The sequence below is a fragment of the Triturus cristatus genome, chromosome 2_1 (assembly GCF_964204655.1).
Source record: "Triturus cristatus chromosome 2_1, aTriCri1.1, whole genome shotgun sequence".
In the NCBI taxonomy this organism is placed as follows: Eukaryota; Metazoa; Chordata; class Amphibia; order Caudata; family Salamandridae; genus Triturus; species Triturus cristatus.
Window position 1 is genome coordinate 130,520,567 of NC_140581.1, and position 25,268 is coordinate 130,545,834.

General features: G+C 42.2%; 1 protein-coding gene across 8 annotated transcripts in view; it reads right to left on the bottom strand.

The window, feature by feature from the left end:
- Window positions 1–3,475: 3,475 nt before the first annotated feature.
- The window catches only part of CELF4 (CUGBP Elav-like family member 4), a 1,309,605-nt gene continuing 1,287,812 nt past the window's right edge, over window positions 3,476–25,268 (bottom strand). For all 8 annotated transcript variants that reach the window (XM_085628957.1, XM_085629010.1, XM_085628985.1 and 5 more), the window contains one exon: window positions 3,476–6,890. Coding sequence is in view for 1 of the 8 variants with exons in the window: in XM_085629003.1 (XP_085485129.1) it covers window positions 6,865–6,890 (26 nt within the window). In the remaining 7 variants the exon portion in view is untranslated. The remainder of the gene's footprint in view (window positions 6,891–25,268) is intronic.

Sequence of the window (25,268 nt, forward strand, 5' to 3'; positions counted from 1 at the left end):
AGGTTTTCAGTCTCTACAGAAGAAAAGGGACAGGTTTTCAGTCTCAACAGGTGAAAAGGGACGGGTTTTCAGTCTCAGCAGAAGAAAAGGGACAGGTTTTCGGTCTCCTACAGAAAATAGCCTCCGAAGACAAGTCAGGTTTTCAGTCTCTACAGAAGAAAAGAGACAAGCTTTCAGTCTCTACAGAAGAAAAGCGACACATTTTCAGTCTCAACAGAAGAAAAGGGACAGGTTTTCAGTCTCAACAGAAGAGACAAGTTTTCAGTTTCAACAGAAGAAAAGAGACAAGTTTTAAGTCTCTACAGAAGAAAAGAGACAGGTTTCCAGTCTCAACAGAAGAAAAGGGCAGGTTTTCAGTCTGTACAGAAGAAAAGGGACAGGTTTTCAGTCTCAACAGAAGAAAAGGGACAGGTTTTCATTCTCAGCAGAAGAAAAGGGACAGGTTTTCAGTCTCGACAGAAGAAAAGGGACAGGTTTTCATTCTCAGCAGAAGAAAAGGGACAGGTTTTCAGTCTCTACAGAAGAAAAGGGACAGGTTTTCAGTCTCGACAGGAGAAAAGGGACGGGTTTTCAGTCTCAGCAGAAGAAAAGGGACAGGTTTTCGGTCTCCTACAGAAAATAGCCTCCGAAGACAAGTCCGTAATTCCAAGGGAAGCTGATTCCACGCTTTGGCAGTCATGAAAATGAAGGAACACCCTCCGCTCCGAGTGCGCTTGATTCGAGGCACTACCATCAAAGCTGTCGACACTGAGTGCAGTGCTCTGGCAGACAATTAGGCAAACATCTGTCCACGCCATACCCAGGGCTGGCCAGCAAAAGTGTTCAATGGACCAGGGCAAAAGATTTAAAAAGGACCCATCTCCACACTTAATTCTCCCTAACTCAAAAGAGGACAGGACCCTGCTATAACAAGTCACTTGAATGAATTTGTGGACAACATTCACTGCATTCTGATTTGTCTCAGGGCAATAGAATGGGCCACTGTCAAGCCCTGGAGTTTACACTGAGTACCCAAGACTCAATATAGACTATGAGGAAACACATATAGTAAGTTTCTAGTTTTCTGTCTTCTCAACCATTTGTGGAATAGGATTCTCCCTGGCTGGCTTGTGTTTTAGCTCAGGCATAGTCTTGCTAAGTGGCTTACATCTTCAGCCAGCACCAGTGACTGGACAATCTTTAGGTGGTCGTTGGGCAACAATATATTGAATTTTACTGATCGACCAGTGCTACATTTAATTTTCAGTTAATGCAAATGTTGGAGGTATTTACTTATGTTTTTCATGGCCGATCAAGTGATGTTAATGACACGAAAGTTTGTGTCAATTTACGCACCATTGCAACAGGGCTCAGTGCAAAACACTACAGGTCTGTCTGAGTGCCCTTGTAACTCTTAGTAAATCTAAACAGGCTGTTTTTATTTTATTGATTGTTCAGCATAGTCTTACAATGTTCTTATTAGTCGATGCAAATACTGGTGCAAAACTGCAGTCACCGTTGAAAAACTGCATTGAATGCTAGTGCAATGCATGTGATCCGGTCCACAACCAACTAGTATAATGGCCTTTAAAACTGCCCTCCTACCTCCTCTCACTGACTGATAATGATCCGGTTACTTACCGGTAATCTACATTACTTCGAGTCATAGTCTTCCTTGTCACAGTCACCCTGGAGCACTATGTGTTCGGGGCACAGCATTCATCAATAGAAAAGATTCCCCGCCCAATATGGCTGCCTGACAGGAAGTACCTGTCACATGACCTATAAGGGTGGGGCAACCCCAGACCATATCCTCTTTTTAGGTCTCGCCTAACACAAGACCTTTAACCGTGGTACAGCTTTTTTTCCAAGCACATACTCGTGCTTGTGGCGGCATACAGCTTGCGGGAGTGTGCAGCGGCGCGCCACAAGCACGAGTGTGTGCATTGAAAAAGAGCAAACAACCGCTGCTTAGCGCACGCACGCACTCCCCCCACTTGTTTACTTCTTCAAGCCTCAAGGCTCAAGCCCGCCCAGCTGCAAGAGTTGTCTCCTGTGTGTGCGCGCGTGCACTTCCCCCACCCCTCCCACTTGTCTACACTTCTAAGCCTTTCGGCTGCACTTCTCACCCTACGTCATAAATCCCTCACCGAGTACATTTCCATTCTCAGATAGTCCAACCCCTCGTGGGTGTCATCTCCAGCCCCCTCATATCTTAGTCCACCAAGCTGCCAGCCGCGAGTATCTTCACATGCTCGTACCCTCGCATGCTCGTGCCCACCCATGACCTGGCTTTACTCTTTCAAGGCAGGCGCCAATGCTCTGTGCTTCACAGTAGTCGTAATCCTGCACCCACTACACCCGGCGGCCTCTATGTTCTCAGTTATGGTTTTCTCTCTTTATCTATTTTTCTGCAAACATCTCTAAGTGCTGGTTTTTAATCATGTTACTTTCCTCCTTTCTGCTCATAATCTGCTAGACTCTTTTCAAGTTGCATTCATGGGATTGTCTCCTAAGTAACTGCCCTCCGCAATGAAGACAGCTTCAAAACCTGTGCTGACTACAATTCCACCTCTTCCAACCTCAAACTCAGCGGCCTCTCTGTGGCCTTTGATTCTGTCAATCACCTCAGGCTACTAACTACGTCATCAACCCTGGGGTCACGTGACTTGCCTGCAGCTGGTTCTCATCCTCCCTCTGTGACTGACCCTTGTCAGCCCCTCGCTGCCCTTCACATCCCACCCCTCTACCACTGCTGCTGAAAATCCTACAAAAATAAATATTCGTAGGTTAGTTGATAAAAACCATAAACATTACAGGACATACATTCAACATGACTTCAAATAATTATTGAAAGGGAGAAATATAAAAAGGATAAACATCACATTAAACAAGCATTGGCATAGCCAATAGGTCTCGCCTTTGGGACCTTATAAGTATTTAGTTATGCAGCACAATATCATTGGTACAACAGCATCAACTGTTGCATGGCTAAACACTTATAAGTTCCCAAAGGCGAGACCTATTGGCTATGCCAATGCTTGTTTTCTATGTGTTCTGGCAGGACTACCCATAGACGTGCACTGCTGGCATTGGTGCAGTGGTGAGTATGTTTTGTTTGTTCAGATGGGACTGCTGTAGAGTCTCCATTTTTTTGTTCTTTATTAATTATTTTACTTTTTTCTTGGCTGCCGCTCCTGCGCTGTGCATTTACATGTGGAGGGAGTCCATGTCCATTTTTGTTTTTTAATGTGTTCTGTGGAATTGTATTATCTGCTAGATGGAAGGGAACAGCTCTGCAGATTCTGAAGCAGGGTATGGAAGCAACCATGTCATTAATTCAACCCTGTGAGACACACCTTAGACAACAGAAGCATTTGTTAATTTCCCCAAACAATGTATAATAATGAATTAGCTGAAACAGTCGCTGTATTGAAATACACGGACACATTAAGGGAAAACCATCAAGAAACGAGAGAAAGTTGATTTTTTCAACTGTGCTTTATTTAGGGCTAAGCTGAAAAGCGTCATCCAATAATTACAGAAGATTACAAGGAGTTTTAGGTAATTGATAGTGAAAAGAGCAGTTTTAGGCAGCTGCAGCTGCTTCTTTAATACCTGTCTCAATAACTGCAGGACGAGAAACGAAGAGAGACAAACGATTCAAAGGATGAATAAGGAGAAAATTATAAAAGAGAACTGAGAAAAATAAAATACAATTAACGAAAAAATGAATAAAGGGGAAACAAAGAAGACTCAAAGACATTTAGGTAGAAAGAGAGCCGAACAAGGGGGGAAAAGAAGGAAGGGTTCGTGTAAGAAGGATAAATGGAAAGGAATAATGCAAGAAAAGAACAACAGAGAGTGAAATACATAAACAAGTAAACTCAAGACAGGAAGGACCAGTAGAGGATGGAGGAAGAAAGGAAGATTATTGGAAAGATAGAAGGAAGTGGAAGAAGGGGAAGGAAAGAAGGCTGAAAGAAATGGAGGAAGAAGGGGTGGAGAAAAGAGACGAGAGGAAGAGACAAAAAGAATGGAGGGGGAAAGGATGAAAAGCTAGAAGGATGAGCATAAAGAAAGAAGGAAGAAAATGGGACAAAAGGAGACGAAATTAGGGAAACAGGAAGAAAAGGAGGGACAGATCAAAGGAAATAGGTGCAGACAAATGTAAGGAAGGGGAGGAAGAGATATGTTAGGAACATTAAAAAAAATAAAAAAAATAAAAATAAAAAACATAAAAATAAAAAAAAAATAATAATAAAAAGATGCCAGATCAAGACATTTTGACTAAAGGAGCATGGTTAGTAAAAGACTTAAAATATAGCAACACAGAAATGATTGTTAGGCAGAAACTAATCTTTCATATACATAACAAAGAAAACTTAAAGCACAGGTTTCTCAAACGTGAGCTTTATGAAAGGGAGGCAATATGTTATTAAAACAAGTAAATCAGACAGTAAAATGTGTGTAAGGCAGAGAAAGAAATTGGTAATAACTCTCAGAATTGCGGAAGTATATAGACTGATAGTAAGAAATAGGAACAAAAGGAGGAGATCTGAATAAAGAAAACGGAAGGAAAGGGCAAGGTTTACTGAGAGCAGATATTGCTGGAAGGCAAGACTTCTGTGCACATTAGATCTGACCCTTACCCCTCTTTCTCACATCACTTTTACTTTTGGCAGGATGTATAAAATAAACCAGGTAGGCATCAGATGCAACAGTATTGAAATAAAATACTGATCAGGAGGTGGGGGAAGAAATATATTACACTAAACAGAAAAGACAGGAGGAAAGGGTGAATGGAAATAACAAAGTCATGAATTAGGGGGAAAAGGCAAGAAGGCAAAGATGAAAGAAAGAAATAATGGAAGTGCCAAAGCCAAAAGAAAGAGAATAAATAAATATATTACGAGAGAAACAGACAATGATGTAAAAGAAAGATAATGAATACAAGCGGTAAGAAAAGGAATGAAAGAAAAAAAGGAAAGGGCAGAGAGGGAACTTAAAGAAAGAGGAGCAAAACGAATAAAAGAGAAAAGTTGACGGGTATGAAAGTGAATGACAAAAGAGAAGGTAGAAAGCCACGGAAAAAGAGGAGTATGAATAGAAAAATAAAAGATCAGAAATGTAAACTAAAAGAACTACACAGGAACATGTTTTGTAAGAAAGGCAAAATTAGTCATTATCAAAAAATGAAGCCAAATCACATTTCTTTTTTTTTTTAAGTAAAAGATAGATTAATATTGTATAAAAATGAATTCAATGTACTCATTTCAATTGAACTAAAACTTGTGAGGTCCTTACAAGGTGCAAAGTAAGCATTCATACAGTGGAAATAAATTATAAATAAATATGATATACTTTAAAATATATGTGTTTTAAATAATACATTATTTTTTTCTAATTCATATTATCTTTCTAAAGAATTGTGAATTTTCTTTGACTGCTCTAAAGTCAATTACCAAAGATAAATATCGTGCTTTCATTAAATAGTTGTCCTTGTTTTTCTCTATCATTACAATTAAAAGTCCTACAAAATATGCAAATTTATTTACAGAAAAACAGAGTCAGTATCATTTGGAACATCCCCTGTTTTTCAAAATTCCTTGTAAACAGTTTCAGAAATTCTTTAAAGATTGTTTTTTTTATTTTTTATTTTTTTTTAATAGTATGGTTCTAGGCTATTCCTTGCCCTGAAGATCTAGAACAAATGTGGAAACTACTGAAGCAGAGGATGATCAAAAAACTTGCAGATAGCAGTTAATGAAGATATGAAGCAATACAGCTATGTCATTCTTCAAGTTAGAACTAACTCTGATAAAAAGACCTTAGCTTTGTTTATTTCATTGCATTGTCTACAAGAATTAATTTTTTATAGCTGGAATGCTTGCAGTTAAAGAAGCTGCCGGTATAGCCTTTTAGTCTCCTCAGTTAATACAAGCACCCAACAGCAATTGGCAGAGTAGGAATTTATGCTCTAAACTCTACAAAAGAATTACAATTCTACAACATCTTTGTTTTAGCAGTAATGCTATCTTCTATGTATTTTTTTTGCTTTTTTTCTTGCTCTCTAAATTTTTTTCTATTATATAGGTATTTTAAACTTTTCTTTTAAATTCTGTACAACTATTAGGATTTGAAATGGGGTGAGATTGAAGCATTTACAAACCTTATCACTACACCATCTTTCTATATACGTCTTTTCTTTGTTTCACTTTTTAATGATATCCATCCATTTTCACCAATATCATTCAGTCTTTACTTTGTACATAAAACCATATGAAATTTTCACACTTTAATTAATGTAACCAAAGAACCTCTCAAAGTATCAAAGAACTATTATCTTGCCATTTTAAAAGCATTTTAAGCATTATTATTATTTTTTTTTTACATATTTCATATAATTGCTCTCAGTCTGTTTTAAGAACAGCCAAGACAAAAAGGAAGGAGCTTTCATATTTTACATACAGCTACACGTTTGTGATAAAAATTTTGGTCCTTTGGTCCCTAAACAGCTAAGGAATGACAGATAAGATGCTTACAGCGGCCATCAGCTTGGTCGGCATGGCAAAAGCATACTCGGTGGCAAACAGGCACTCCTTTGTCAGTTTTCAGGTTTTGCATTTCCTGTTTTGAAGGAAAAAAGCCTTTGCAGTGATATCTCTTCAGAAATCCTGGTTTCTCTAGATTCTGCCCAGTTTCTCAAACACTTGTCCCTCCAGTCAGCAGACGTGATACATTTCATCGACGAAATATGACGGTCTTAACAATCAAAGAGAGAATAGTCTGATGTCTTCAGTACGACTGGTAGCTTGCTGATATGTCGAAGGTGTCATCCAACATGTCTTGCTCATATAGTTATATATGTATTTTTTATTTTGTTTAATGTGGCACAGTAAGTTCCTGCCCTGGGAGAAAGAAAGAAATAGAAGAGTTAGAAAAAATGAGTGGGGATTCAGTCTAAATATAGAAAAGTATTGAAACTGAAGACTCCCTAAGAGCAAGCATGATGTTTCCGAAGTTGTGGTGAGTTTTAATCTAGCGAGTTAGTCACGATCATGATAAACAATGAACTGAAAATCACTAGGTCTCATTTAAGTTAGATATCTGATTTTAAAGAGTGCTAAACTGGCAATTGAGATTCACAGCAAGTTGTCAAACCGTCCAACTCTCCGCCATCTTAGAGAGGTGGGGAAATATAACAAACCACTTTATCCCTTACATCATAAAACAGCAGGACCCACCTCATGCAACATCAGCCCACTACAATGAACATCTCAACTTCTACCACAAGCCCTGCCTTGTCAGAGAATCAGGAGGTTGGCAGATCTGCTTTTGCTGTGGAGGTCAAGTGGTCCTATCACCTCAGAACAATTTTAGCAAGGGCTCTTCTCACAAGCACTAAATGCCCTTCTCTGAAAGGAATTTCGAGAGATCTTTCAGTAGTGTTTCCATGTAGCTAACAGTGTCTACTGCATGTTTAGTGACACAGAATAACTAATTTGCTGAGTTTAACAGGAAGGCATATACTGTTCAGTGCCCTGTTTAGCAAACAGCTCCGCCATTTTGTTTATCCAAGGTCGCGTTTGCGAAACATGGCCCAGGGTTCTTCCATTTTGTGGCCAGTCACGGGAATGACTTTCAAAATGCAGTGGAAAAAGAAACTGTTTTACTTTTTATTTTTAAATTACAGAGGCAGATATAGTCTGAACGTGCCCACATAACAGGCAAGTCTGGTTTTTGCAAGCCAAATCCATGTTATTGGAAATAAAAAATGTAGAGCAAATGTTTTATGAAAAAAAATGCTTTTTTCCAATAAAATGTAATCATGATCTGACTGGTCTTGACATTTAAAATTGATGCTTAATCATTAAGGATTAGAAGGCACGGCTCTTATCTTGTCCTTGCAAGCAGGTTCGCCTGGTATTCTCCTCGCTGATTTATTATGTCAAGGGACTAGAACTGGGAAGGCTCACTTCAGTGGCAGTATCATGCGGAATATCAATCCCTGCTGGCAGGTTTTTCAGCACTGTTGATTCATCAAACAGCAAACCATACACAGCAGCCTGAACAATGACAACATCGAATATAATAAACAGAAAGAAAAGACTCGTCGAGGACCCTTTTTCAGTTGTAAACACAAAAGACGCATTCTTTGTCTTTTTTTTTTTAATAGTGATTTGTATGGAACACAAAGCAAAATTTAGTTTAGCTAACATTTCTAGGTGAACAAAGATTTAAAATAGTGGGCAAGAACAGGCTACTGTCCTCTCTACAAAAATTGTTATTTCTATTTTGTGTAACTTTTAAGCATAAATTAGAGTTTGGGTGTATCGTTCAGCATAACCCGAAACATAGCAATTGAAAAAGGCCCCCAAATTCTCCAGTAAAGTAAAATATAAATATACGTATACAGAATAAAACACAACAGTTTCAAATGCAAAAATATCAAATCAACCACGCATTTTACCTTTCATGTACGTTATATGAAGCACGCTAGGCCCAAGTCTGTAAAAAACTGCAAGTGTGCATAAGGCTCAGATTAACCAATCAAATTGGTTGACTCTATTCTTAAACAGCTGTAAATAAAAACCCAATCTCATTGATTGATTATTGTTGTTAGGCGTTTTTGAATTAACCAATCAAATCCCTTCAGCTGATTGGCAATTTTGAGCTAACCCATCAGATTGGTTGATACATTCCTTACATGGTGTAAGGCCTTACCATTTTTTTCAGAAAGGGGCCGATTCAAAACACCAGGAATTGTAAAACCATCTTTATTTTTCTAAATGACATCTAAAAAAGCATAAACATGACAAGAAACAAAAAACAAACAAAAAAAAGCACTGCAAGCATAAAAAATAATATATAATATATAGTTTAGGGAAACGACATGAGCACGGCAAAATCGTGGCAGCACAGAGTTTAAAAAAGAAAGAAAACCAAACAAACAATAAGGAAAAGGCACATGTGATCATGACTGGCCAATCATCAACTGATACAACACCCAAGAAAAAATGCTTCAATCACGGCACCTCCACGAAACTTGACGGCATGTCATGCACCCAAATTCTTTAGCTTGTTACATGACGCCATCATGTCACACTTCAACTTCTAGTTGATGCACTTACGGACTGGGGGGGCTCTTTTTCTCCACTCTCACGTCACTACGTGAACTTTTTCCTACAGTAGCTCAGCGCGAGACTGTGGTGAGAATGACAGGCTCAGCTTAGGTTGGAATTTGATTGAATGACAAAAGAAGAAAAGATTTTTTTTTTCGGTTTTTTAATATATATATATATATTTTTTTCTTTGGGAAGGGAAGGAAAGGAAATCAGGTACTAACACAGCATCACACTGGGTCGCTCTGACATGTTATTGCAATCAAATGGAAAAAGAAAAGGAAAACAGAGATGGATAGAATGGCCGAATCCTGGCCTAGAGACAGACACACATGGACATATGGAAAACAGAGACACAGTGCAGCCGGTCCTCTTGGGAGCACTTCATGAGGATGAAAGCACAAAGATCTAATGCAAAATCTCAAAATTAAATCTACAGCCAAACATTTGCATTTGAGACCACATTCCTTGCAGCCCTGACGGTGACGTCGCTGTACAGTAGAACCGCTAATACAAAGAAGCAATACATATGGGTTAATTAAGTTTAAAAATTATTAGTTTGTATAGAATACAGCAATGCCATGGGCCCACCATAGGATGAAAGCGCTGCCCCTCCAGCAGCATGATTCCTGATAGCTGCCCATTTTTAAGTTGGTAAATGGCCTATTGTTGGTTTGTGTTCTAGAACTTGAATCTGCTATGGTACAGTGGTTCCAGCTTTTAGTAATGATGGTTCTAAATCCAATTTATTGTTGGTAAGTAGAATTTAGCCAACACGCCTTGCTCTCCTGCATTTTAGGGCATGAAAGCATTTTTCAAGGCTTATACATATTTTCATTTGAAATCAATAAAGGTCGCGCCTGTAAAACATCAGTCTTTGACTCCGTTTTTTAAACAAATCAGTCTATTTAGAGCTGCCTGTGTTGTTCTGGAGTATGCCCGACCCATGCCTGTCTGTGTACAAAAGGGATGAAAACAGGTCTTCTCTCTCTGTGCCTGATGCCCACTATTGGGAAATTCATGACTCCTGGGGCCTGTATGTTAAAGTGCCACTCCTCATATAAGATGGCCATGCATAAACGTCCTGATGTGGTGGCCATCTTAGATGAGAGCATTCGCAATAGAATCCGAATAAACCCATAGTAATTCCCTCATGTAAGATGTCCGTGCATCAACCTCACGATGCGGCCACCTTATGGAGGGGATTCTGCACGCAGTCCAATTAGGTTTGCCAGTTTTTATTTTACATATTAGTCTATTTGCCAATGTTAAATACGGTTTTATGACTTCTAAACATTAATTTACTGTAGTAAATCAGGCCATTTACACACCTAAGTTTATATTAGGAGCACATATAGTTTTTGGGATCAGCCCCAATAAGCTTGATTGTGTTGAGCAAGCATTGACGCAATTTATTTAAAAGAGCAATTGGTCAGAGCAGTCAACAGTAAAGAGCTGATTACGATGTCGGTCGGATGAGTGTCTGACCGACATCGTAGTGGAATTGGGACCGACCGACAAGTAGTCGGAGGTCCCACTTGCCTAATTATGATGCAAACCCTATGTAGGCAGTCAGAATCCTAACTTTTTTCATTGGGGCTTTTGCTGCGGCCCAAAAAGGGCCGCAGCACAAGCCACAATGGAAAAACGGATATTTGCAAACATCCATGACCCATGTGTCAAGTACCACATGGTACCTGGCACAAGGGGCAGGGATGCTTGTGGGAACCCCCTGGGCCCATAGCAGAGGCCCAAGGGGAAGAGAACCCTTCTAGGGGCCCCCAAAGTCCCATTCCGGTTCCCTTTTCATGGCGGCCGGAACACCATGAAAAGGCAGTTGGAATGGGCCATCGCAATACCTATGGCGGTACCTGAGCAGGCACCGCCCCATTGTAGGGTATTACATTCCAACGAACGGTCGGACAGGCTCTTTGAGCCCGTTGGCAGCATTGGTTGGTTCCGCCGCCCGCTGACTCCGACTGTCGCACATCATAATGTGGCATTCGGACCGTAGCACCAGATGTCAGATGGACTGCCGACGACAGGCTGTCAGAGACGGTCTGTCCGACATAATAATCAGACCCTTAAATTTCATGGAAGAGGTGTCATTCTTTAGGTGTATTTCATAAACACTTCTTAGTCCCTAATGCAAAAGACAGGTGTCTCTGACAGGGATGTACGATGTTACAACGCGAGTTTTTACAACGCGTACCATTACATCGCGGTCGTTACAACGACTGCGATGTTACCACGCCATGCCTTTACAACGCAAGTCTTTACATCGACTTGCACTAGATGGCGTGCTAACATTAGAAAAGCGTAATTTACTATTCCAACTCCAGTCCACTTAACAGTAGGGAAGGTGTTTGGATAGTAAACTACACTATTTGTAATGTTAGCACGCCATCTAGCGCAAGTCGATGTAAAGACTTGCGTTGTAATGGCATGGCGTGGTAACATGCAGTCGTTGTAACGATTGCGATGTAACTGCATCGCGGTGTACTAACCGCGATGTAAAGGTTGTTCCCCCTCTGACAGAGCTTTCTTCTGGCTCAGTAGACTAATGTGTCCCCTGTAAGATCTGGGTTTTATCCCATTGTCACAGGTTCGAATCATGCTGGGTCCGCTTTGGCTTCTATCCTTTTTCAGGTTGGTAAAATGAGTTACATTGAGTTAAGTGACAGTAAATAGGACTTATCTGTCAACAGAACTATGAGGACACATGGGGTGAACACACATTCTAAAAATATGCAGATATGCTGATAGTCCGCTTTATAAATGCCTTTCCTCATTGACTATGCGATGGAAAGAAATTCAACTCTACGGGTTGTAAGTATGCTTTGAAGGAATGACAGGCCCCCACATCTTATTGAATTGTTGAAATAATTTTTAAAGAAGGAAAACATACAAGTCCTGCATGTTTAAACATAAATTGACTTGACTCCAAAGGTTTAAGTGGTAGCTCAGAGAAGGGCTGTTCTCTGATACACTTATGTAAGAATTCCTGTAGAATCACACATAATTCACAGAGTAGAAAAATACTGTTAGACTAAGCCATAACCAAGGTTGATACATATGTGTATTGTACTGAAAGGCACCTCCTGAAACAACGTATCACAAAATATTCAAACAGGGGGTCCTAGGGAAAATATTTAAAGACCAAACAGTTTCCTATCCCCAATCTTAAGCCATATAAAACACAAGAAAAACCATTGGTCTACTTAGAAATAAACTCTGGCAACAACAAACTAATCTGATATAGTTAAAGGAGTCCTTTCAAAGAGGACGGAGTCCCATCACCCACCGAGGTGGCATGCTTCATCATCTGGGATCTCCTCTTAGCTGCAATCCCTCGTACAACTAAGGGCTGCAACCTTCTCAACCATAGAAGGGAGCTTGCGGATGTTTTTAAAGAGTAGCAGAAGATGGAATACACTGTGATCCCAGAATCAAGAGCCTCAATTCTTATTTAGAGGTGATGGTTGCAGTGCATGTAACTAATATGTGTGAAAAAAAGTGATTTAAAATTGGCTACCAGGACACAGAACAACTTTAATAGGCGCTATCCTGGTATCAAAACTAAAGCAGTGCATGTACAGTTTCAACAAATAACTGTAAGAAGTCCACAAAGATGACAGGTCTACACGTTTCAGCCTGTGGATCCTCTGATCCAGGCTTTCATCAGGACCTTTGATGGAATCTCTCCTGCAAATACTGTGCTCAATGTGCAAAATTGGTAAAGTCTCAATAAAAAGCTGTTTGTTTAATACAACCTACGTTCACCTGTGAGTCCAAAATGGGATTGATTAGGACAGGAGTATTGGACACATACCCGTCTTTATGCGGGTGTGCTCCTCACCTCACCTGGCATCCGCTCAGGAAGTGAGGCACCGCTCTATCCAGAGAGGGGTACCGACGGATGGAGCCGAGCAGCTGCTCACACCGTGACCTGAGGGCACCGCACGCCGCACCGCTGCACTTCGCACCGCAGCACCCGACACCCACCGACGCCAGCGCTCCTGACTTCAACAAAGAGGAGTTCGATCTGCAACGCGTGTGACTTTGAGGGCCCCGACGACTCCCGCACTGACCTCCGGAACCGATGCCTGCGGACGCCATGTGTTCGGAAGCTCAACGAGAGGTCATCGACGCCCTGCATATGTGAAAGGTGCTGTTTGCGGGTCTTCCAGACGCCATAGCTGGCCCGCGACGCCACGGTCAGCCAGAACTGTTTGGATTTGTTTGCTCACGACACCGTGATAGCCCCGGATGGAGCTATCGATATCAAGGAACTGTTTTACAAGGTTATTTTGATAACTGAAGATTTTTAAATACTGTATTGTGGATTTTTATCCTTTTTGGTCTCGTCTTAAGTATATAAAAATATTGGATATTTTTCTAAACTGTTGTGGTGTCCTTTTGTAGTGCTTACTCTGTATTTCTGTTGGTTATGTGCAAATGCTTTACACACTGCCTTTAAGATAAGCCTGACTGCTTTCCCCCCCTGGCAATACTGCTTTTACACAACTAATAAGGTGCTCAGTGCCCGTCCCGATCACTGGAGCGTTATGTTTGTCTCCCCGCGCACCCGTTGCCATCACAACCACGCACGCGCACCCTTCCATATACATCATCGAGGTTAGCGGTCTAGTTTCGACCGCAGGAGCACGCCTGGCTCCACCGGATGTTTCCGCCCCCTACGTACCCGTGCGCCACGTCGCTGTGGCTCCCATAACAAGGAACTGCCCGGATTTGTGAACACCAGACTACAGAGGCTGGTGAGGTTCTAGGTGTACGATGTTCCCATATTGACGGAATCGTGAGTACAGATACGTATTTTTCGCTGACGATCAGACGTGGTGCATTACATTGTATTTTATTCCTGTTCACGCTTTCTAATAGTAGCCCACTTTGTGTGCACCTCGCACAAGTCGCCTACCATAGGCTTTTTGACTGCAGCTTTCGATATATTGACAAACAGAGGTTGCCCTTGTGCGCACCAGGTTTACATCTAGGCTAGTGGCTACCTGAGTACACCACAACCAATGGCTAGATACTATCGCTCTTTTCTATTCTTTGATTGTCTTGGTGCAGTACAGTTTAGGGTTCACGCCTCAAAACACCATTTGCTGCTCTAGGATACGGGCTTGTTACAGAGCGCAAGGTGCCTTATCCTTGCGCTCCTTAGAGGCTTAGCGGTTGACCGCTCCTTGGGCAGCCCAGCACACCTCAAAGTTCAAACAATGGAGGCACTGTTTCCTTCTAGGTTTTCTTGTGTGTGTTGTCTGTGTCCCTTACCAGTGTTGTACCTCATTTTCTCTCCATACTGCAGGACACTAAAATTTAGTGCTCTCTCACCCTGGCCTCGATTCCAGCACAACCTATCAGGGTGAGTTTTGTTAACTATTCTTGGTCCTGTAACCCAACAATTCTCGAACTAGTCCCAGAATTGGTTTATCAAATCTGTGCTGCTTTAAACCCTTAGCAAGTCCGACAAACATTGCTCATTTCCATGCATGTCACGGTTGCATCTTTTGACATTACCATTTGTCTGGAATTAACCTGATAACGTGGATTGCACTGTATTATTATGCTTTTACTTGTATTTTTCTTTTTCCGCAGGTTGTGTTTGTTGACCCACGGTACCACACATTTTTAGGGTGCTGTATGTGTGTCCACCCACAATACCTCTTAGAGGGTGTGGACACCACCAAAAAGGTGTAGGTAGCCGTATCTTTTCCCTGGTCCTGAAGAATTGCCATTTTAATACATCACAAGGCAAGAAACATGTTGACCCCTTAATCCCTTTAGCATATTTACTCACACACTTTACGGTGAGAAATGTGCGGATTATTTTTAATCAGGATGGTGACCATGCTTTATTAAAATTGTTTGAAGTGGATCACCTACCCCTGTTTTAGTACACTTTCTTTAATCTTACTTGCACCTACACTCACTATTATTATTAACCCTTCTTCCCCACACACACCTCACTCATCGGCATTGGAAATAAAGATCTCCGATAGGAAGGCCCCAATGGGTGCCTGATCGGGCATTGCACCTGCCGGCCCGATAAGGAGCAAAGACCCGTTGATGAAGCAAGACACCCGCTTGTTGGGTGTGTGAGGGTCTTCTTTTCCAAAAAGGAGTAACCTTCACTCCTGTCCTTCACTTCTTTTTCCTCACAGTATTGCCCTTGTACCCCAGTGACTCTAGTACACCCTGCTCTAATTTTAGGAACTGCATACCCTATGTTTTCACTGCTCATGCCAAGCTACCAAGGCGGTGAGCAGGGGTTATTTTAGGAGTGTAACTCCCTTACCCTGACTAGGAAGAAGGGTCCCTAGTTGGACAAAGGTTCAAGCCCTTGCCAACTAGAGACCCTCATTTCCAACAATATGGTAGAGATGTCCAAATACCAAGTTGAAACTGTGATTGTGATAGACCAGTTCCAAGCCGAAACTTTGGCTGCAATGTCCTAGTACCAAACTGAAACTGTGGGTGTGATACACAAGCTCCAAGTCGAAACTTTGACTGTGATGTACCATTACCATGCCAAAACTGTGGTTGTGATGCACCAGTTCCAAGCCGAAACTTTGGCTGCAATGTCCTAGTACCACACTGAAACTGTGGTTGTGAAACACCACTTCCAAGCTGAAACTGTGATGTACCAATACAAAGTCTAAACTGTGGTTGTGATAAACCAGTTCCAAGCCAAAACTATGGCTGCGATGTCCCAACACTAAGCCGAAACTGTGGTTGTGATACACCAGTTCCAAACAATACTGTGACTGCGATGTACCAATGACAATCCAAAACTGCGGCAGTGATATAACACAAGCAAGCTGAAACTGTGGTTGTGAAACACCAGTTCCAAGCAGAAACTGTGGCTGCGATACCAATTCTATACCAAAACTGCGGTCGTTATATACCAACACCAAGCTGAAATTATAGCTGTTATGTTACATTAACATGCCAAAACTGTGGCTCGTATATGCTATATTATTACAACAAGTCAAAACTGTGACTGTGATACCAAATATCAAGCTATAACTGTAGTGTGATTTGCCCAGGAATTGTGGAGGGTGGGAATACAAACAGCACGTTGAGGAAAACTTGGACTCTGACAATACTTTTACTAAAATCCTTGCCTCTCATCTTCCGTAATACACCCTTGTTGCATTTCATAAACACGCTGGGGCTTGTTTACAAGCCCCTTGCGCCGCCGGTGCGGCACTTGTAACAGGTGTCCTAAAGTTGCCAATTACACAAATTGACCAGAAAAGGCGAAATGCTGCAATTGCCAATGGAGCACTTCGCAGGCACTTGAAAGTGCACCTCTCCTCCCACAGACTGTGGGTAGCAGCCATTAGCCTCTCGCGCTCATGGTCAGTGGCCTCTGGCCTTGGCGGCGCGCGCCGGCACTCGGCACGCGCCGCCGCGCGCACCGGCCATCTGGCGTTAAGTAATGCTCACTGCTAATGTTAACTACTTGGCTCCTGTTTGCGATCCTTATTGAGTCCCCCGCAGCTTCAAATTACCTCCAAGGTGCACGGTGCAATTAACTAAAAATATTTCCTGCTTGGTCTTAATTGCGCTCTGTTTCAATCCACCTACGGCTAATGGCGGCGAGGTGAAAACCAGGGCCCAAATAAATAACATTGATTAAAGTTAGATGCCTCAATAAGCTTTCATAGAAGGCATTAATTATTAAAATGTTATTATTTTTTTCGCTAGAACCTTTGGGTCATGTTTCAAGAGGCAGATTCGTCGTTCTAATGAAGCTGCAGGCAACGCGCGTAGTGCAGGCCACAGTACTTAACAAAAGTTTTATTACGCGCCTCGTCGCCAAGATTTTTGTGTCTGCTGTGGGATAACTTCATGTCCCATCTTGGAGGCTTATCCGCCCTTCTGTATGTGCTTCTGAATACACCAAGAGGCAGCGGGGGTGGAGTTGGGGAGGGGATAAACATCATCTGTCTGCTCTACATTTCACCAAAATCAGGTGTTTGCAGGTGGGGTGCACCACCGTAATTTTTGGGAATCATGACTTTTTTTTCTTCATTCGACTTTGGCCTAGCACAAGAAGAAGGCAGAAATGGAAGCAAGCATTGGCAAATGCAATAGGCTTCGCCTATGTGATTAATAATACGTTTATTATTTTGTACGTTTTAACTTGGTGAGCAAAAATCCAATGCAGCCGACAACGTTCACCAACCATATCGCAACCCTTTAATACATTTAAGCAAAGCATGTTTTTGTGCAGTTGCGATCTGGAGAGTGGAAAGGGTGTCACAACATTATTTTAACAATGGGAAATAGCGTTCTGCGCAACATAAACGTCCAACATACAGTAAATGGGTGCCGCCACTGGGAGATTAGATGAGCAGCGTAAGTCAAAAATACAATCATATGAAAATCCTCTGAAGTTTTTTGTTGCAGTTTTAAATAGCGAAAACTCAAGCCGAAGGTGCGCTTAACAAGAGCACCAGTTACATTATATAAGGACAAATTCATTTTTAGTAAGCAGTGGGAAATTTAAGTGATTTGCCCAGAATCACAGGATGTTGAGCCCGTGCCGAGACTCGAACCTGGCGTACCCGCTCCAAAGTTAGTATCTCTGGCCATTACGCCACATCCTCTCCTGACAGCATAACGTTTACTTCTAGCAATAGTTTGCATCTTATCCAGAGACAAACTTGGCTAAAACAAGTCTTTCCTTATTGCACGATGTATTAATGTAAGTCGCTCACAGACCTCTGATCATTCTAATAGGGGCCTTAAGGCATTCAAATGCTGGCCACAATGACACTTTCAAATACCATACGTTAAATGCAGCACATTATATGGTAGAGAGCCACAGCATACAACATATGAACTTTATTAACGAAAAAGAAGGACGGAAACTTCAAACGAAGGCCCTTCTTTGAGTTGTATGCTTAATTAAACTGTTTTCTGAGGGGCTAGGAATCGAAATGTGCCTTGCTGTAAAAGGTAGGAATACAGGTTTTTAGAGGTTAAAAGTATGCCTCGTTGAATTTCAGAGGTATTGCATTTTTCCTGAAGAGAGCTTGTGTCTGCAGACTCAGGGAGATGAGGCACCAGTGTTGGCTCAAAGAGTGCAACCTCCCTTGCTGAGATACTCGGATGCCTCAAAGCGCTTGGGGAAATGCCATATAAGGTGCATCTTTGAAAATAAATTTGGCGACAGCAAGGGAGGGAAGGCGGAGATACAGCTAGATTGTGATGTGTTGAGCGCTATTGAAAAATGGCAGGTAAATCGTGATTCTAGTAAGGGCTCTGGGAAATGATTGCGAGCTGCAGGAACAGTCTGTGCGGCAGAGACTGTCGCCCATAAACAATTATCATGGTTTTGGGGTTTTTTTTCTTCGTAGTTTTATATAGCTTGAACTTGACCCAAAGGCATCAGGTATCAGGTATCAGAGCGCTTTACATGAGCACCATTTTCGTTACACAAGGACACATTCATTTTTGTTAGGCACGGGAAATTAAGGGGCATATTATCAAGACAGGCAATAAAATTATCGCCGTTTTAGCCGCAGTTTTCTGTGAAGGACATCTAACCTGAGCTTCAATTGGAATTCCATAGAGCATATTATCAAGCCCATTATCGCAGTTTTAGCAGCACTTTTCTGCCGCTAAAGCAGCAATAATTTTATCGCCTGTCTTGATAATATGCCCCTAAGTGATTTGCCCAGAAGCACAGGATGTTGAGCGTCATTGCCGAGACTCGAACCTGGTTCCCCAGATTTTAAATCGACCGCCCTAGCTGTTAGGGGTTTGGAAAGCCATCCGAAGATTTTGCATGGACCGAAGCCGTGTGTAAACACAACACGTCATCAACATGATGGTATCTAGTTTATTCATTAGATATCATGGCATATAAAAAACATAACTGCATGTCTCAAAGTAAACACACAGCTGAGAATGGGAGAAGGGCGGGAGTGCAGATGGCGCAGTTGCTTAGCCACACTGGACAATACGTAAAGTCAGCGTCTGCTGTGTAACATGTCTTTTATTTAATTACAATTTTGGACGCTTTTATATAGCGCAAACTCCACCCGAAAGTATTACGATGCATTACATGGGCACCACTTACATTCCACAGAAACACTTTCATTTTTAAAAAGATGTTACTCAGCAGCGCAAGCTGCTGTGGCTTAAAGTTAAAAAAGTAAGCCCTATGACGTGGTCAACGCTGGCTGCGTCACAGCTCTTTTTTGAAAAACTTTAAGCCATGTTGTACAGCATCTAATGCTGCTGTGCAAGATGTTTTAAAAATGAAAGTGTTCCTGTGTAATGTAAGTGGTACTCATGTAAAGCACTCCAATACTTTCTGGTTGAGTTTGAGCTACATTAAAGCATTGCAAAAGAGAATTAAATAAAACTTAAAGTCCCAGAATGTAAAAAAGAATATGAAGGAGGAGGGTGGGGGATACAAGCAAAGAGGGGGGTGGCCATGAGGTAGTTCACCAGAGCAGAGGGGTAGTCGTTCCTTACATAAATTCCTACATAAAAGGGGAAATCTGAAACAGAGATAGCTGACCGTGGATACCGAATGAAGGAACACAGGATTAGGGGTGTAAGAGGAGCAATGCTGGGCACTGCTATGGAAATGAGGTGGTAATCAATATCACCCGCCTTCATACTGATTTTTGCCACTTATTCATTTTGATAATACCCAAACTCCACTCCTACTTGGGTCCTCAAGTGCGAAGAAGGCATTAAACATATTTTAAGTCAAGGTCTAAGTTCTTTGGTGCATTGGAAGTAACTCTAGATACATCGACATGGAGGGGTTTTAGTGTTCTCAAAAATGTTTCCAATTGGAAGGGTGCACATTTCCTACCTGCACTGACGTGCAAGACAAGACAGCCTTCTTGATTTTAACGGGAAGCATAATTACTGGTATAAGTCTAATGCTCTGTGATAGGAAGCCCGACGGAAAGTTTGGAGAGAGAAAAGATTTAGTATACCAGCGAAATCTACACAACAGCAGAACCTTTTTCACACAATCTGCTTAGGTGTGTCTTAGGCAAATGAAAGAGACTTGTCCACACTCGAGTCAAACCTGCTGCTTCTTCTGCGCACAAGAAATGAGGAAACACAAAACGCTTACTGTGGGGAGCTCTCAAGCAGGAACACTGGCGTCACTGTATTTCATGATAAATACACGGTCTGCAATCTGCTGTGGGAAATACGACTGCCGCAAATAAAAAAACAAGCGAGGGAGGTCTTTGTGAGAATGTCATTTACAGTGGGGAGGGACTGTGACGTGAGCGGGATAAAATAAAGGGGTAAAACCTCCAGACAACATTCTATGATAGAGCGTAGCTAGGATTAGATAAAGGATCATATGAGCCAAGGATGTCATCTTGGCAAATGAACAGCGCTGGTTTATTTAGGAAGGCCTACTAGACCAGCCAAGGAGTGGGAGGAGGGCGGGAGTGCAGATGCCGTGCTTGCTCGTAAACAAAGAAGTTCGACAAAATCGGATGAAAATGAGTACTTGGGCCATGGGACACTGATAAGAGAAACATAGGAGGAACATCAGGAAATAGTATGTAACAACCAATAGAAACAGAGTGGCAAGCACACGAACAAATGAAAAGTAAGGGTGGGATGTAAACCTCTTTTAAGGTTTATGTTAAATACAATAGATTTCACAAGCACAGCTCAAGCGCTGTGCAGGTGAAACCTAAAAAGAAGACAGAAGAGAATCATAGGAAAACAGATGGAGTGACAGAGAAAGCAGAGGGTAAAATGGTTCTGCAAAAGTGAGGTCAACAGACAGGAAGTGAAAAGTGGTGGAAGAAATAAGCATGACGTTGAATGACGAATATGCAGCTTTGGTGTTCGGAAACCACTGCATTTGGTAGTTTTGTGGACAGGCCCTAACGAAAAAACTTTGGGTCTCTGCAGTTTTTCTTTTTTTTAGAAACTAAGCACTTGCGAAGTGATCCTCACTGTTGGGAGTTCATTATATAGTATGCATTATACCATAATAGAAAAATATTGCATCCACGACATCAACAACATTTTCGTCAAACAATGTCACGGTAACGTAAATGTGGAGCAAAATATATGCTTACTTTGATGTTGTAGTAGTCTGCAATGTAGTGGATAAAATATCTTTGAAGGCTGATATATTTTAATACATCTGACTCCACAATGACAACTATTATTTATTTATTCAAGCAATCAGTATTGAGAAACTCAGGCAGCAGCAAAAGTGATAGCTCAGTGAATGATAACAGATTTAAACAGTCGCCATGATAACTCTCTCAAGCCCTCACTACAAATGCCCTCTTAATTCCAACAAGACAGATAACAGCAGTTACTGGCCCCAACAGAACTATAAGATCTGCGAAAACATATTGTATCTCTGTACTTTTACCCAAAGACTTTGGCTGCTGAAAACAGATGGCATCTCCACGTGAAAGGACATGGAAAATGAGGAATTACCAGGGGTATGGGACCCAAAATACTGATTCCTGGTAAATGCTCATTTCTCAATGGCCTCTAAGGACCTAACTAGTATTCGGGTGAATTTTCCCCAGCTCTGGGGTTACCAGAACCCCCTGTATCAGTAGCTCTGGGGGTGGGGTACTTTGATTTACTGGGCCATTCCTATGAGGGCCTCAATGTGCAACTTCAAGGTAAGTGTTAGGTAAGCAGCATAGAAGAACGGATCAGCTAGCCAGCTCCATCTTGCTGTGTTGTTCTAATGCAATAATGTCTTCCTAGGAATGACAACATAATTTGCAATGTCTGCACAATTGTTTTCACCATAACTCTGAAGATTGTAAGTTCCTGAATGGCAAGAGCCCTTCAGTGACACCTAAGGGTATTGGAAGTGTGTTCAGTAAGACTAATGCTTGAACTCAGAAAGAGCTTTTTCCAGGTACTTTGTTTTTAAATATAGGTAAATAAAGTAAAATGGATGTGATACACAGTCTGGCAAGTGACGAAGGTTCTCCTCCAAGCATGCTGGGTCGTGCAGTAAGCATCATATAGGACTTGTGCATGGCCTGACGCCTGTGCTATGAAGCAGGCCCTTTTTCTTAACTGAAGGGCCAGGTGAGTCTCTTGGTTCTCTAGGTGCTGGAGTCTCTGAAGGCGATAATAATAAAGCTTTAATTGGATAGTGTTTGCATGGATCTGTACATTCTGTGACCAAAGCCAGGGAAGCTTAGACTTGAAAAGGATGCTAGTTGGACGACTTGCTTTATAAACATGAATACAATCTGAGTGAGGTGTAACATTTAGATGATGATGCGGAGAACAGCCCCTGTGTGAAACACCTGTGGCTTTTACAGATATTACCAGGGAGGGACCACGGCCAATGCTGGAATATGGTCAACGTCCTTCTGGGCAGACTGTGGGTGTTGCACAACCACTCAGCTTTCAGGTTTAGAGACTTTTATCTTGATTAGTGTCATTGAATGGCAACTGCAATCATGCAGTTGTTGAAATGATGTTTAGAGTTAAAGAGTCTGACGCTGAATAGGAATTTGGGCCCTCATTACGATGTGAGGCGGACTGCCACCGATAGGCCATCAATGGCGGCCCACCCCAAATCCAGGGCAGCGGTCCGACTGCTAGATTACAATACCAGTGGTCAGAGCGCAGTGGTTGGGGGAAAGACCACCGCCTCCGACAGGAGAGGCGGTCGGACACCCATCCCTACAATGGAGGCGGTGCCTGCACAGGCACCGCCATAGAGATTAGGATGCCCATTTCCCACAGCCTTTTCATGCGTCACCCATGAAAAGGCTGTCGGTAAGGGACTTTGCGGGCCCCAAGAATGGCTCCCGGTCCCCGTGGGGAACTGCTAAGTGTCCAGGGGGCACATGTGGTGTTCCCTTAAACATCCATGCACGTGTGCCAGACACCACAATGGTACACTGTGCATGGATGTTTGAAAAATGCCTGTTTTACTGCAGCACTTTTCCTGGGCCAAAGCGCAAGCCATAGTACAAAAAGGCACATTCTGACCACCGTGCTGGTGGTTCATTCTTAATTGGGCAGGTGGGACTGCCGACTTATAGTAAGACGGACACCTGACCGAAGCAATGATTGCTATCGTAATGAGGGCCTTGGTGTTGTTGTTATAATTATAGCGCTTAAGTTAATTGTAATTGACAAATTTAAGAATCTTTTGTTGTTATAATTATAGTGCTTAAGTTAATTGTAATTGACAAATTTAAGAATCTGCATCCACACTTTTCTAGCCTCCCACAAAGCTGTCATCGAGTGAGATGAAAGAAAACAACCTGGCTCTCTTTCACGATATATGTGTTCACTGTTGCTGTTTCGTGCAGAAGCTGCGCCTTTGCAGGATATCTCAGTAGTGCTCACCAACCTGAGGGAAATTTATACTATATCTATCTATATGTATTTTTGATACATTAGTACATCCCCCTCTTTGAACACTGAATACACTGATTCAGAGTCCTATTGAATTTCATTATTTTCCCCATGTATTCAATGTGGCACAACACATCCTCCAACTTCTTTTGTAAAATGCTGTGACCCTGTGTCTCCTTTTCTCCTACTTTTCATCTCTCCTTCTAGATCAGACCTTTGGTTAATCCTGATCCCTCCTCCTCAGCCTAAATATGACAGCAGAGCTGTAACATGCCCACCTCTACGTGATTCACAATCCCCATACTTGATATTTGGTTGTATTACTTTTCATTTGCAAGTTTTATTCATAAAACCTGACTTTCCCTGAATATTTCCAACTTATGCATGAGCAGTTGGAAGTAGCCAGCTCTGAACTCATTATTCAATCAGTCCATCAGGATTTGTAGAGCACGGCTGCATCTCCCGTGAGGGTCTCGAGGCGCTGGCATCTCAGTTATGATCATTACAAGTTTTGCCACATTACTGCTTGCATTCCACTTTTTTACCATGAAGGCTTCAATGTCTTCTTACCACCAGTGCTCGGAGCACTCCATTCTCTCGCGGAGCATCTTTATGACGGCAGTGTAAGGTCTCTCTGGCCTGGCCACCATCTTTGCATTTACAAGCCATTGGCAGCTACGTGGGGAGAGGCAGAAATACTCCGTGACAGGAGCTTTTTTGGCTCTCATTTGTCGTTTATTTAATGAAGTACTTATTTGGCACAGACTTCACCTTAACATAACATGTGAAAAGCGCACGTTCACCCAGAAGGGTATCTTGGCGCTGAATAACATGTTTATTGTTACCCAACTCAATGGTATTCATTTTATCGACCTCAGACTGATGATAGGCTAAGGGGACCCACCGGGATTTGAACCTGTGAGCATGAGGTTGAACACAGGCCCCTACAGTAGATGTATTAGTCCACTAAGCCACCAGAACCGGCACCTTCATGTAGTGGGGAGCGCTTCACAGTGCACTTCTCATAAAGCAGATACTTTCAATGACATGGAGCTTCACACAGTAATGTTAACCTCAATTAGAAGGAAGACAGACACCCAGGGAACATTCCCCATCCAGGTGTCAGAGTAGAGAGCATAGTTATGGGTTCAGAATCAGTATCTATGCGTGTTTGCTCAGGTTATATAAACATAACTTGCATTCGTAAAGCGCACGTTCACCCAGAAGGGCATCTTGACGCAGAATAACAGATTTTCATTGTTACCAAACTCGATGGTACTCATTTTACCAACTTCAATAGGATGGAAGGCTGAGTGGACTTGCTGGGATTTGAACCTGTGACCATGAGGTCGAACGAAGGCCCGTACATTGGACAGATTAGTCCACTAAGCCACCAGGCCCGGCAGGTAGCTTGCTCACACTCTTCGCACAAACAACCAGGGGCATTGGGTCGATGACATAGATTTCCTGGAGTGCTTCGTGTCCGCAGAGAGGCCTGCTTTGCACCTTGCACTGTTTTGCACCACCAGCTGCATTCAGTTGCTCTTTCAGGTCGGTGGTCTGTGCCAGGTGCTGGCATGCGTTCCTCACTTTAAAGCTGAAACCAGCAATTCTTGGATTGGACGCTTGGCTGACTTTCCACATCAATGTCAGTCATCTCAGGCTTCAGGTGGCAAAGCATAATGGCGCTAACAGGTGCTTACGTCTGGAAAAGGCCAGCAATTAGGTACCCTGGGGTGACTACCTGTCCAGATGTTTCTTGAGCAGCCCAGA